Source organism: Podarcis gaigeae (assembly GCF_964106915.1).
Source record: "Podarcis gaigeae genome assembly, chromosome: 10".
Lineage (NCBI taxonomy): Eukaryota > Metazoa > Chordata > Lepidosauria > Squamata > Lacertidae > Podarcis > Podarcis gaigeae.
In genome coordinates, this window is record NC_139686.1 from 2,147,390 (window position 1) to 2,160,393 (window position 13,004).

Here is a 13,004-nt window from a genome sequence, read left to right on the forward strand (position 1 = left end):
AGAGGTGGGCGCGGCCTTGGTGAGACCCCACCCCGCAACCCCGCGGCCAATCCGGAGCCGCCGCTCCAGATCCGCCTCTGGCGCGGGGGGCCAATCACAGCGGTCAGGGAGAAGGGAAGCCTAGGCGCGGGATACACGTGTTCGAGTGCTTGTGGGAACGCGCAGGCGGGTCGGGGTCGGGCTTGGGGGCTCCGGCCAAGCTTCTGGGACTGACGGTGGGTTCAGCTTCTGCAACCCCAGTGCTTGAGATATAGAGCATGGGGTGAGGTGGGGGGGGCAGGGCCGGATTGAGGTTGGATGAGGCCCTCAGCTCCTGAAGGTAATGGGTCCCTTCCTATGTCCAGCTGTCCTTTGCCCACAAGAAATTGGCGCTGTTTTTTGTGTTGAATATATTCTCTATGGTCATTGATGGGCCTAATAGGTATCTCAAGCCATTTGAACATCACAAAAGATGTATTTTAGCAAAGTAATTGTTGAACTGAAATACAATTAAGAAGAAGTGAATAATGAATAGTTAACTTAACATGATTTTTTATTCATAACAAACTTAATAATGCATACACATGGGCATTTGGCAATAACAAAAGTTCCTTTGGAAACACAATTTACAAAGACTCGTAATCTAGTCTCTAGAAACTTGCTATGACATGAAATAATAATTGCTGTAAATATATAATGCAAACTACTTTGTTGCTGTTGTTTAGTTGTGTTTGCCTCTTTGTGACCCCCTGGACCAGAGCACGCTAGGCACTCCTGTCTTCCACTGCCTCCCGCAGTTTGGTCAAACTCATGCTGGTAGCTTCGAGAAGACTGTCCCACCATCTCCTCCTCTGTCGTCCCCTTCTCCTTGTGCCCTCCATCTTTCCCAACATCAGGGTCTTTTCCAGAGAGTCTTCTCTTCTCATGAGGTGGCCAAAGTACTGGAGCCTCAGTTTCACAATCTGTCCTTCCAGTGAGCACTCAGGGCTGATTTCCTTCCGAATGGAGAGGTTTGATCTTCTTGCCATCCATGGGACTCTCAAGAGTCTCCTCCAGCACCAGAATTCAAAAGCATCCATTCTTCAATCAGCCTTCTTTATGGTCCAGCTCTCACTTCCATACATCACTACTGGGAAAACCATGCAAACTACTAATTTTTATAAATAGCAGAATGTAGGCACCCTCTATATAGAAATTAGCAAACAAGGGATATTTTAGGGAGCAGGCTATCAGGCGGGGTCGCAAAGGAAAGTCTTTCACAACATAGTGCATAGTTTGGACTCTGGAACTCCCTGCCACAGGAGCCAGTGACAACTACCAATTCCGATTGCTTTCAAAGAGGATTAGACAAATTCATGGAGGAGGAGAGGGCTATTCAGGCCCTATGCTCTGAGGCAGCCATGCTCCTGAGTCCTAGTTTCTGGAAGCTGCAGGAGGGGAGAATTGCTCTTGCACTCAGATCCTGCTTCCGGTTTTCCCACAGGCATCTGATCAGCCACTGTGAGAGCCAGATGCTGGACTAGATGGGCCCCCTTTGGCCCAATCCAGCAGCATCTTTTTAGGTTCTTAAATTTAGACAAACAGAAGCAGAGCAATGCTGGTGATGGGGTGTTAAAATGTGTCTGGAATGGGTCACGTTTATCCATAAAGTCCTACCTCACATTTCTGTTCCATGGGTGTCTGTTTTTAACTTCCTGATGGCTTTATGTTATGGTTTTATGGTTTTATTGCTGTAAACAGCTTTGATATATTTTTCTTTTATAATATAGCAGTATTCAAGTCTTTTTTTATATACAAATTCTTCCCCCTAAGGTTTCTAAGGTTGGTAGCCAGAGGGGGAATTTGCCAAACCCACCTGCCTTGGGGCAACAGAGAAACTGACCAGCTCCCTGCATACAATGAGAGAATTCTCTGCAATGCTGGTTCCATGGCAGACCTGTGGTTTGGGTAGTGGGGACACCTTGGTGTGCAAGGATTTGCAAAGAGTTTCCCAGGAGCTTGAAAGCACCTGCACTGGATAATCTTATTTGCCTCTTTTGAACGTCGCTGTTTTCTTCCAGATGCCAGCAAACGTGGAGATCAAGGCGCGAGTTCGGGACCGGGCAGAACTACTAAGGAACGCTGAGCGGCTGAGCGGATCCCCAGGCTGTGTCATTCTTCAGACAGACACCTTTTTTCCTGCCCCCAACGGGCGACTGAAACTTCGGGACTCCAGGGTGAGTGACACAGATGGGGGAATTTCCGTGCTTAGATGGAGGGCGTCTCTGAACTCTGATAATCTGCTTCTTTCTCTAGTCGGAGCAGTGGTTCTCAGAATAAAAATTAGCTCGCGCCACACCAATTTTTTAAATTGATAAGAAATACATGGGAAAACAAAAAGATACAAGTCCTAGCAGTGCTTGATTTATAACGCAGAACACAACTTCTTTAGAATATAATCATGGGGCATCCAGGGGTATAAAACAATGCAACTACATAAGAACATGACTGATTCCCAAAATATAATTATAAACGAGCCTCTTACGTATGTACCTTAAATATGCATACGTACTCAATGAGAGGTGTGAGTGAGCTTGCTTTTTTGCCGGATAATCTCATTTATATTAGGTCTAATTTGAGACAAATAAACTCTCTTCATCTACACAAAGAAGAATTTCTCTTTTCTATGGCCAATGCTCTATACACAGTGGTACCTTGGGTTACATACGTTTCAGGTTACAGACTCCGCTAACCCAGAAATAGTACCTCAGGTTGAGAACTTAGCTGCAGGATGAGAACAGAAATTGTGTGGCGGCAGTGGAAGGCCCCATTAGCTAAAGTGGTGCTTCAGGTTAAGAATAGTTTCAGGTTAAGAACAGACCTCCAGAACAAATCAAGTACTTAACCCGAGGTACCACTGTATCTATCTATCTATCTATCTATCTATCTATCTAAAATGAAACTATGCTATACTACATCGAAATATTTGAATGTTTCTTTGATTATCCTTGACTCTCCCTGCCACACCGATATGGCACACCACTCCCTTTGAGAACCACTGGGTCAGACAATAGAGAGGGTTGTTTTACCTGTGCCTATTGCACACAGGTAAACATCTCTTTTTATTGCCCCACCCACTTTCGCCTCTGGCTCCACCCACCATTGACGCGGGTGGCGCTGTCAGTTAAACCACAGAAGTCGGTGGTTCGAATCCCTGCGACGGGGTGAGCTCCCGTTGCTCGGTCCCTGTTCCTGCCAACCTAGCAGTTCAAAAGCACGTTAAAGTGCAAGTAGATAAATAGGTACCGCTCCGGCGGGAAGGTAAACAGCATTTCTGTGCACTGCTCTGGTTCGCCAGAAGCGGATTAGTCCTGCTGGCCACATGACCTGTATGCTGGCTCCCTTGGCCAATAAAGCGAGATGTGCGCCGCAACCCCAGAGTCGTCTGTGACTGGAGTGACTGGATCTAAGGGTCAGGGGTCCCTTTACCTTTAACTTTACCTTACTGCACACAGGTAAACATCTATTTTTATTGCCCCACCCACTTTTGCCTCTGGCTCCACCCACCATTGACACGTGGCCCTTGAGCTGAAGACGGGTCCCCAGCCCTGGCCTTGAACTTCCAACTGCTGCCCGATTTCCCCTGCTTTATTAGACTGACCTCACAAGCGAGCTGTCAGTCTCCAGGAGACCAAAGCTCAAACTCTGCAGGTGGGTGGATAAATTATTAGACAGGAAATCTATCGTCAGTCCAAGGGTGAGGCCATTCTGGAGTTCTCTTAGCTCAGAACGGTCGAAGTCAAGAGCCTGATAACCATCTCTAGTAGTACTTTAAATCCCTTTTCAAGGATCCTTTCAGTTTCCAGAGTGCTTTGTGGACTCGTATGATTTTTCTTCTGAAAGATCTTGTGAGGGAGAGGCCAGTACCCATTTTTACTGGTGGTGAGCTGAAAAGTCTCTGTCCCTTTTAGGTAGTGGTGATTGAAAAGCCACATTGCTAAGAGAAAGAAGGTTCTTTTTATCATATGGGGTGGTCTTGTAGTAAGGTTAAAGCTTACTGGGAAATGATGCATAATGAATTGAAAAGGATATTTAAAATAAACTTTGTAGAAAAACACCAGAAGCTTTTCTTTTGGGAATTATAAAGACAGAACTACCTAAAAGGTATAGAAATTTATTTATGTATATAATAATAATAATAATAATAATAATAATAATAATAATGATTATTTATTATTTGTACCCCGCCCATCTGGCTGGGTTTCCCCAGCCACTCTGGGCGGCTTCCAACAGAGATGAAAAATACACTAAAATGTCACATATTAAAAACTTCCCTGAACAGGGCTGCCTTCAGATGTCTTCTGAATGTCAGGTAGTTGTTTATCGCTTTGACATCTGATGGGAGGGCATTCCACAGGGCGGGCACCACTACCGAGAAGGCCCTCTGCCTGGTTCCCTGTAACTTGGCCTCTCGCAGTGAGGGAACGCCAGAAGGCCCTCGGAACTGGACCTCAGTGACCGGGCAGAACGATGGGGGAGGAGACGCTCCTTCAGATATACTGGACTGAGGCCATTTAGGGCTTTAAAGGTCAGCACCAACACTTTGAATTGTGCTCGGAAACGTACTGGGAGCCAATGTAGGTCTTTCAAGACCGGTGTTATATGGTCTCGGCAGCCGCTCCCAGTCACCAGTCTAGCTGCCGCATTCTGGATTAGTTGTAGTTTCCGGGTCACCTTCAAAGGTAGCCCCACGTAGAGCGCATTGCAGTAGTCCAAGCGGGAGATAACCAGAGCATGTACCACTCTGGCGAGACAGTCTGCAGGCAGATAGGTTCTCAGCCTACGTACCAGCAGCAAGAATGTCACTCGCCCAAAAGTGGAAAGAAGCAAAAGAATGGATACAAAAACCTAGGGAATATGCAAAAATGGCGAAACTTACCGGAAGAATAGGAAATCAAGATAATAAACTGTTTATAAAAGAATGGAAATGGTTTGTTGAATATTTACAAACACACTGTAAACAGATAAGAACATAGGCAGGATTATTGCAATAACCTGCAGTTTTATACGAATATATATTTAAAGTAGATGAATAAATGAATAAGTTAATTTGGAATATGCAGAAAATATAAAAAAAATTTAAGGAACTGCAGAAAGAGGGGGAAGGAAGAAATGTTAAAATGATTGTAAATTCATTGAAGTGTATAAAATTGAAAATTATAAATAAAAAGAAAAGAAAAGCCACATTTGCAAAAATGAGATTATAATAATAATAATTTTATTATTCATACACCGCCCAGGAGGGGAAGGGAATCCATTTGTGGAGGGTGGAGGGTGGAAAGAGGGTCCTGCTTCACATCCTGATGAATAAAAATGGCCATACCATGAACTTCCTTTCCTCTCGGGGAGGCGGCTGTTTCATCTCCCGTGGGCTGACGCCAAATCTTCTCTTCCCAGGACGGCCGTGGGCAGCTGGTCTTCTACAACCGCCCTGACGCCGAAGGCCCCAAGCTCTCGCATTATGCCATCTCACCCACGGATGATCCCACCGGGCTTACGGTAATTCCTTCTGGGGTGGGAGCTGTTTCTCGCTGTGCTTTCTAAGGGCTCCTGGATGCTGCCCAGCAGTCCACCTGGATGGGAACTCCCTCATAATAATTTATTATTTATATCCCCCCCATCTGGCTGGGTTTCCCCAGCCACTCTGGGCGGCTTCCAACAGAATATTAAAATACAATAACCTATTAAACATTAAAAGCTTCCCTAAACAGGGCTGCCTTCAGATGTCTTCTAAAAGTCTGGTAGTTCTTCTTCTCTTTGACATCTGGTGGGAGGGCGTTCCACAGGGTTGGCACCACCACCGAGAAGGCCCTTTGCCTGGTTCCCTGTAACCTCACTTCTCGCAGGGAGGGAACCGCCAGAAGGCCCTCGGTGCTGGACCTCAGTGTCCGGGCAGAACGATGGGGGTGGAGACACTCCTTCAGGTATACTGGGCCAAGGCCGTTTAGGGCTTTAAAGGTCAGCACCAACACTTTGAATTGTGATCGGAAACGTCCTGTGAGCCAGTGTAGGTCTTTCAGGACCGGTGTTATGTGGTCTCGGTGGCCACTCCCAGTCCCCAGTCTAACTGCCGCATTCTGGTTTAGTTGTAGTTTCCGGGTCACCTTCAAAGGTAGCCCCACATAGAGCTCATTGCAGTAGTCCAAGCGGGAGATAACTCTGGCGAGACAGTCTGTGGGCAGATAGGGTCTCAGCCTGCGTACCAGATGGAGCTGGTAGACAGTTGCCCTGGATACAGAATTTATTTCCACCTCCATGGACCATAAAGAAGGCTGATCACCGAAGAATGGATGCTTTTGAATTCTGATGCTGCAGGAGACTCCTGAGAGTCCCATGGACTGCAAGAAGATCAAACCTCTCCATTCTGAATGAAATCAGCCCTGAGTGCTCACTAGGAGGACAGATCGTGAAGCTGAGGCTCCAATACTTTGGCCGCCTCATGAGAAGAGTCCAAAATGACTCCCAGGCTGCGCACCTGGTTCTTTAGGGGCACAGTTACCCCATTCAGGAGTGTCTCCCCTTCTCTTGGAAGCTGTGCTCTTCCCATCCTGCCTCTTGAGGACAGTCAGAGGCTGTTCTTTTTGCACAGGACCCTGTGTAAGAAAAGCCTAGTTTCTGAAATCAGAAACCAGGAAGAACAGAGTTTCAATAAAGAATGGAGGAAATATATAACTTACCTTGGAGACTGCTGTAAACAGTTGAGCTCTTTAGCAGGATTTGAATAACACTTGTAACAAGAACTAGGAATACGTTGGATATTAAAAAGTTGGAGTGACTTGAAATATGCAGTGGGAGGGGTGGGGGAGAAGTCCACAGATTTGGTTGAATGTTCGTTTATCTTTTTACTGTTCATGATTTTGGATGCAAATTTTAATTTGTAAAACCATGATGTATGGAAGTGAGAGCTGGACCATAAAGAAGGCTGATCACTGAAGAATTGATGCTTTTGAATTATGGTGCTGGAGGAAACTTGAGAGTCCCATGGACTGCAAGAAGACCAAACCTCTCCATTCTTCAGGAAATCAGCCCTGAGTGCTCACTGGAAGGACAGATCCTGAAGCTGAGGCTCCAAGACTTTGGCCACCTCATGAGAAGAGAAGACTCCCTGGAAAAGACCCTTATGTTGGGAAAGATGGAGGGCACAAGGAGAATGGGACGACAGAGGACGAGATGGTGGGACAGTGTTCTCAAAGCAACCAGCATGAGTTTGACCAAACTGCGGGAGGCAGTGGAAGACAGGAGTGCCTGGCGTGCTCTGGTCCAGGGGGTCACGAAGAGTTGGACACAACTAAACGACTAAACAACAAAAATTCCCAGATCCTTCTTTCGGAAGCCCCCCCCACCCCAACCTCCAACCCCCTTCCCTGGCCCTGACTCACGGGTGGAAGGTCCTCGTGATCCAGGCGTCGTCGGTACAGCATGATGGAGTGCACGGCATTGGCTGCCCGGGCCGCCTGGTTGTGGGTGGGCGTCACATACAGGAAATCCTGGCCAAGGAAAGAGGGTGGGGTTGGAAGTTCGAAAGCACGTCAAAGTGCAAGTAGATAAATAGGTACCGCTCTGGCGGGAAGGTAAACGGCGTTTCCGTGCGCTGCTCTGGTTCGCCAGAAGCGGCTTAGTCATGCTGGCCACATGACCCGGAAGCTGTACCCCAGCTCCCTCGGCCAATAAAGCGAGATGAGCGCCGCAACCCCAGAGTCGGCCACGACTGGATCTAACGGACAGGGGTCCCTTACTGGGACACCTGCCCATAGGAGTGGGGGGTGGCGGGGCTGGAGCCCCCCTGCACTCTGCCCGCTCAGTGGCCAGATTCTGGACGGTGGATAGTGTTCTTGAAGCTACCAGCATGAGTTTGACCAAACTGCGGGAGGCAGTGGAAGACGAGTGCCTAGCGTGCTCTGGTCCAGGGGGTCACGAAGAGGCGGACACGACTAAACGACTAAACACCATATCGCGCATAAGAAGAGCCTGCTGGATCAGGCCAATGTTCCAACTAGTCCAGTGTCCTGTTCTTGCAACCAGATGCCTGAGCACAAGAGCCCTCTCCCGTCCTGTGGTTTCCAGAATCATTGCTACCTCCAACCGTGGAGGCAGAACATAACCACCAATGCCTGGTAGCCATCAAGAGCCCTCTCCTCCTCCGTGAATTTGTCCATTCCTCTTTTAAAGCCATCCACGTTGGTGGCCATCCCTGCCTCCTGTGGCAGGGAGTTCCGTAGTTTAGCTCTGCTTTGCATGAAGAAGGACTTCCTTTTCTCTGTCCTGAATCTTCCATCATTCAGGGTCCTTGGATGTCCACCAGTCCTAGTGTGAGGAGAGAGGAAGAACAGCTTTTCTCTATCCCATTTCCACGCTATGCATAATTTTATAAATGTCTATTGTGTTTTATATACAGTGGTACCTCGGGTTACATATGCTTCAGGTTACATACACTTCAGGTTACAGACTCTGCTAACCCAGAAATAGTACCTCGGGTTAAGAACTTTGCTTCAGGATGAGAGCAGAAATCGTGCTCCAGCGGCACGGCAGCAGCATTAGCTTAAGTGGTGCTTCAGGTTAAGAAGAGTTTCAGGTTAAGAACGGACCTCCAGAACGGATTAAGTACTCAACCCAAGGTACCACTGTACAGTGGTCCCTTGGTTCTCAAACTTTAATCCGTTCCGGAAGTCTGTTCCGAAACCAAAGCGTTCCTAAACCAAGGCGTGCTTTCCCATAGAAAGTAATGCAAAACGGATTAATCCATTCCAGACTTTTAAAAACAACCCCTAAAACAGCAATTTAACGTGAATTTGACTATCGAATGAGACCATTGATTCATAAAATGAAAGCAATAATCAATGTACTGTACAATAAAATAAATAAGACAGTATTGTAGATGATAAAAATTAAAATTAATTTTTTTTCTTACCTGTACTGATGATAGTCATTGTTTCCGGAGTCACACAATCAATCAACCAATCAGTAACTGAACTGGGTTCCACACAGTCACAAAAACAAATTAACCGAAAAAGCCTCAAAAACAAAAACGCAAAATAAATAGCAAAAACAAAAGCACCAAACTTAATCCATTCTGGAAGCCGGTTCAACTTCCAAAATGTTCGAAAACAGAGGCACAGCTTCTGATCGGTGCTGGGGCCCCGGAAACAATAGCCGACAGCCGCATTGGACGTTTGGCTTCCGATAAGCGTTCCAAAACCTGAACACTTACTTCCGAGTTTTCGGCATTTGAGAACCAAGGTACCACTATAATTGTAAACTGCTTTGGGCGCCTTAGTAGAAAGGCGGGATATGAACCCAGCGAAGAATAATGCTGCCCCTGACCTCTGATTGGCAGCTGCTGTCCTAGGCCTGAGATGCAGAGAAGGGGAGCCCTTTCCCACTCTCCTCCCTTGAGAGCCTTTGAACCAGGGTCCGAACTCAGGTTCTTTCATGTGGCATGCACAGGCTGGTTTTAACCTGGTGGAGAACCTGATATGTGCATGTGTGAATGCTGCTCTCCCTCTGCCTGACCCCCACTTGGTCTTCCCCTTGCAGGCTGTGCTGTCCCAGGCCCTTGGGGTGCAGGGGATGGTGAAGAAGGAGCGGCGCCTCTACCTGGTGGGCCAGACCCGTGTCCATGTGGACCGCGTGGAAGGGCTGGGCGACTTCATGGAGCTGGAGGTGAGGGTAGCTGGGGGTGCGTAGCACCTTTGGGAATCTTTCCAACGGAATTCCCAGGTGCTAGGTCAGCCGGCGGATGTGAAATTTGGCCCTGGAGGGAGGCATTGCTCAGACAAGAGGCTTGGGAGTTGAGACCGAAGGCAGGATTTGGCCTGGAGAAAGGAGCGAAGCAGGATAAAGGCCCAGTGGGATCTGCCAGGGGAGAGGAATCTGGTCAAGGTAGCAGATCCAAGGGGAGGTGGAAGAAATCTAGGCAGGTCAGGGGGACTGAACAGAAGTGCAGGCAGAGTTCTTCCAGCTTTTTTTGGCAAGGGATGCGAGGAAACTGGAAGCCAAGAAACCAAATCAAACAGTCTTGCTAAATTGGGTTCTAGTTATGGAGTTGGGCAGAGTGAGGGGGAAAGGTATTTGACCCCCTGCTAAATTTGCCCCTTTGCCCTCTGACGAAGAAATGACCAGTCCATAATTTTAATGGTAGCTTTATTGTAGCTGTGAGAGACAGAATAACAGCAGGAAAAACCCCAGAAACCCAGAAGACAAAAGTCAGAGATTGGTGTGCATTATAATGAGTGAAATAAGTATTTGATCCCTTTGCAAAAGATGACTTAGTACATGGTGGCAAAACCCTTGTTGGCAATTACAGAGGTCAGATGTTTCTTATAGGTGGCCACCAGGTTTGCACACATCTCAGGAGGTATTTTGTCCCACTCCTCTTTGCAGATCCTCTCCAAGTCAGTAAGATTTTGAGGCTGATGTGTAGCTACTTGAACCCTCAGCTCCCTCCACAGATTTTTGATGGGATTAAGGTCTGGAGACGGGCTAGGCCAGTCCAGGACCTTAATGTGCTGCTTCTTGAGCCACTCCTTTGTTGCCTTGGCCGTGTGTTTTGGGTCATTGGCATGCTAGAATACCCATCCTCGACCCATTTTCAATGCCCTAGCTGAGAGAGGGAAGGAGGTGCTCACCCAAGATTTGACGATACATGGACCCGTCCATCGTCCCTTCAATGTGGCGAAGGTGTCCTGTCCCCTTAGCAGAAAAACACCCCCAAATCATAATATGTCCCCCTCCATGTTTGACGGTGGGGGTGGGGTTCTTGGGGTTGTAGGCAGCATTCCTCCTCCTCCAAACACAGCGAGTTGCATTGATGCCAAAGACCTCGATTTTGCGTTGATGCCAAAGAGCTGACCACAACCCTTTTACCTAGTTCTCCTCTGGGTCATTCAGATGTGCATTGGCAAACTGCAGACAGCTTGAGCAAGGGGACCTTGCGGGCTCTGCAAGATCTCAGTCCTTCACGGCGTAGTGTGTTACCAACTGTTTTCATGGTGACTATGGTCCCAGCTGCCCTGAGATCATTGACAAGTCCCCCCCCCCCCCCGTGTAGTTCTGGGCTGCTTCATCACTGTTCTCCTGGTCATTGCAACTCCACGAGATGAGATCTTGCACGGAGCCCCAGACCGAGGGAAGTTGACAGTTATTTTGTGTTTCTTCCATTTGTGCATTATTGTACCAACTGCTGTCACCTTCTCACCAAGCTGCTTGGCAATAATCTTGTAGCCCAGCCCAGCCTTGTGCAGGTCTACAATCTTGTCCCTGACATCCTTGGACAGCTCTTTGGTCTTGGTGGCTACTTTGGAATCTGCTGGATTGATTGCTTCTGTTGACAGGTGTCTTTTGTACAGGTACTGTAACGAGCTGGGATTACAGGTAAGACCTCTCCCTTACAGTGGGTGCTTCCAATCTTAGCTCGTTACATACAGTGAAGATACCAGGCTGGTTGATAGGGGATCAAATACTTATTTCACTCATTATAATGCACATCAATCCCTGACTTTTGTCTTCTGGGTTTTGGGGGTTTTTCCTGTTGTTATTCTGTCTCTCACAGCTACAATAAACCTACCATTAAAATTATGGACTGGTCATTTCTTTCTCAGAGGAAAAACGGGCAAATTAAGCAGGGGATCAAATACTTCCCCCCCCCCCCCAATATTGGTCTGACCGTTCTTTTTATTTCCTCTGACATGATACCTAGGAGAAAGGATTCTAGTTTTCTAGCTTGCAGCTTTCAAAAGCAAGAACCAGTAACTTGGATGGCTTTAAAAGAGGGTTGGAGAAATTCATGGAGGGGGAGAGGGATGGTGATGGCTACAAGCCAGGAGAGCTAGACTCTGGCTCCATGGCTGGAGGCAGTAAATGCTTCTGAATTCCAGAGCTGCTCTTGTGCTCAAACCGTGCTTGTGGGTTTGCCTTTGGGGTATCTGGTGGCCACCATGAGAACAAGATGGTGGACTGGAAGGGCCCTTGTCCTGGCCCAGCCAGCTCTTCTTAGGTTCTCTTCCATCCCCGTAGGTGGTTCTTCAGGAGCAACAGAGCCCCCAGGATGGCGAAGAGGTGGCCCGGCAGCTGATGAAGGAGCTGGGCGTTCGCCAGGAGGACCTTCTGGCAGGGGCATACCTGGACCTCCTGCTGGCGGGAGGAGAGCCTCGCCCCTGACGCTGGACCTTCCTGGCCCATTGGAAGGTCCTCTTTCGGGATTGTGTCTCCTTATCTGCTAGATAAACAAATCAAAACGCAACAGGTGCAAGAAGGGATGGAAACTGAGCTCGGCTCAGCAGAGAAGGTGGCTTCTTTTCACATCTGCAGTTCATCTCACCTCTGTGGTCCAGACTTGCTCTTAAATAAAGTCAAAAATCTACTCCAGCTTCAAATGAACTGAAAAGCCCAGAGCTCATAGCTGTGTTGCCTTTTATATTGCGACTCATGCAACACGTTGGCGATGAATATACACACAACAATACAATTGTAATATACACAGAACAATACAATACAGAACAATTCTGAGAAAAATACAAACTATTAAACAAAGCCACAGAGACTTGTGAACTACCCAACCTAAAATGAACTTATAATGTCTTGTTTCAATAGATTTTTCAAATGCTTAACTCAGTCTTTTAGATAAGTTCATGAAGATACCAACAAAAGGTAAGTTCGGTGTCATTCACAATACTGAGAGATGCTAGTGGAGTTGTAGATAGATGTTAATAAAATTGTAGACGAAGTTGTAGATGACAGGGTACTGGTGTTTTGCACCTGTTTTGCCCTGGCAGTCCAAGTACCGTATTTTTCGCACCATAGGACGCAGTTTTTTCGTCTTAAAAACTAACGGGAAAAGTCTGTGCATCCTATGGAGCGAATGCAGGGGGGGGAGGCAGGCAGGAAAAGCCCCCAAGAGCCCCACACAAGCTTCGCACGGCTCTTGCGGGATTTTCCCCAGGAGGGAGAAGGGACTGACGCGGCCAGCCAGTCCCTTCTCCCTCCTCTAG

The 13,004-nt window shown here is 47.6% G+C and overlaps 1 protein-coding gene across 1 annotated transcript; it reads left to right on the forward strand.

Annotated features, from left to right (window-relative positions):
• The first annotated feature begins 79 nt into the window (after window positions 1–79).
• LOC310826213 (uncharacterized protein) lies at window positions 80–12,398 on the forward strand. Its single transcript, XM_083700964.1, has 5 exons — window positions 80–215; window positions 2,040–2,195; window positions 5,416–5,517; window positions 9,553–9,678; window positions 12,031–12,398. Exons 2-5 carry the CDS (start codon window positions 2,040–2,042, stop codon window positions 12,172–12,174), a joined length of 528 nt encoding a protein of 175 aa, XP_083557090.1. The 5' UTR covers window positions 80–215; the 3' UTR covers window positions 12,175–12,398.
• The last annotated feature ends 606 nt before the right edge of the window (window positions 12,399–13,004 follow it).

Excerpts from the sequence above, each read along its gene's own strand:
- LOC310826213 (XM_083700964.1), top strand. The coding sequence starts at position 2,040 with ATGCCAGCAAACGTGGAGATCAAGGCGCGAGTTCGGGACCGGGCAGAA. Across the intron at positions 5,518-9,552 it reads ATGATCCCACCGGGCTTACG|GCTGTGCTGTCCCAGGCCCT; the intron begins GTAATTCCTTCT and ends TTCCCCTTGCAG. Across the intron at positions 9,679-12,030 it reads GCGACTTCATGGAGCTGGAG|GTGGTTCTTCAGGAGCAACA; the intron begins GTGAGGGTAGCT and ends CCATCCCCGTAG.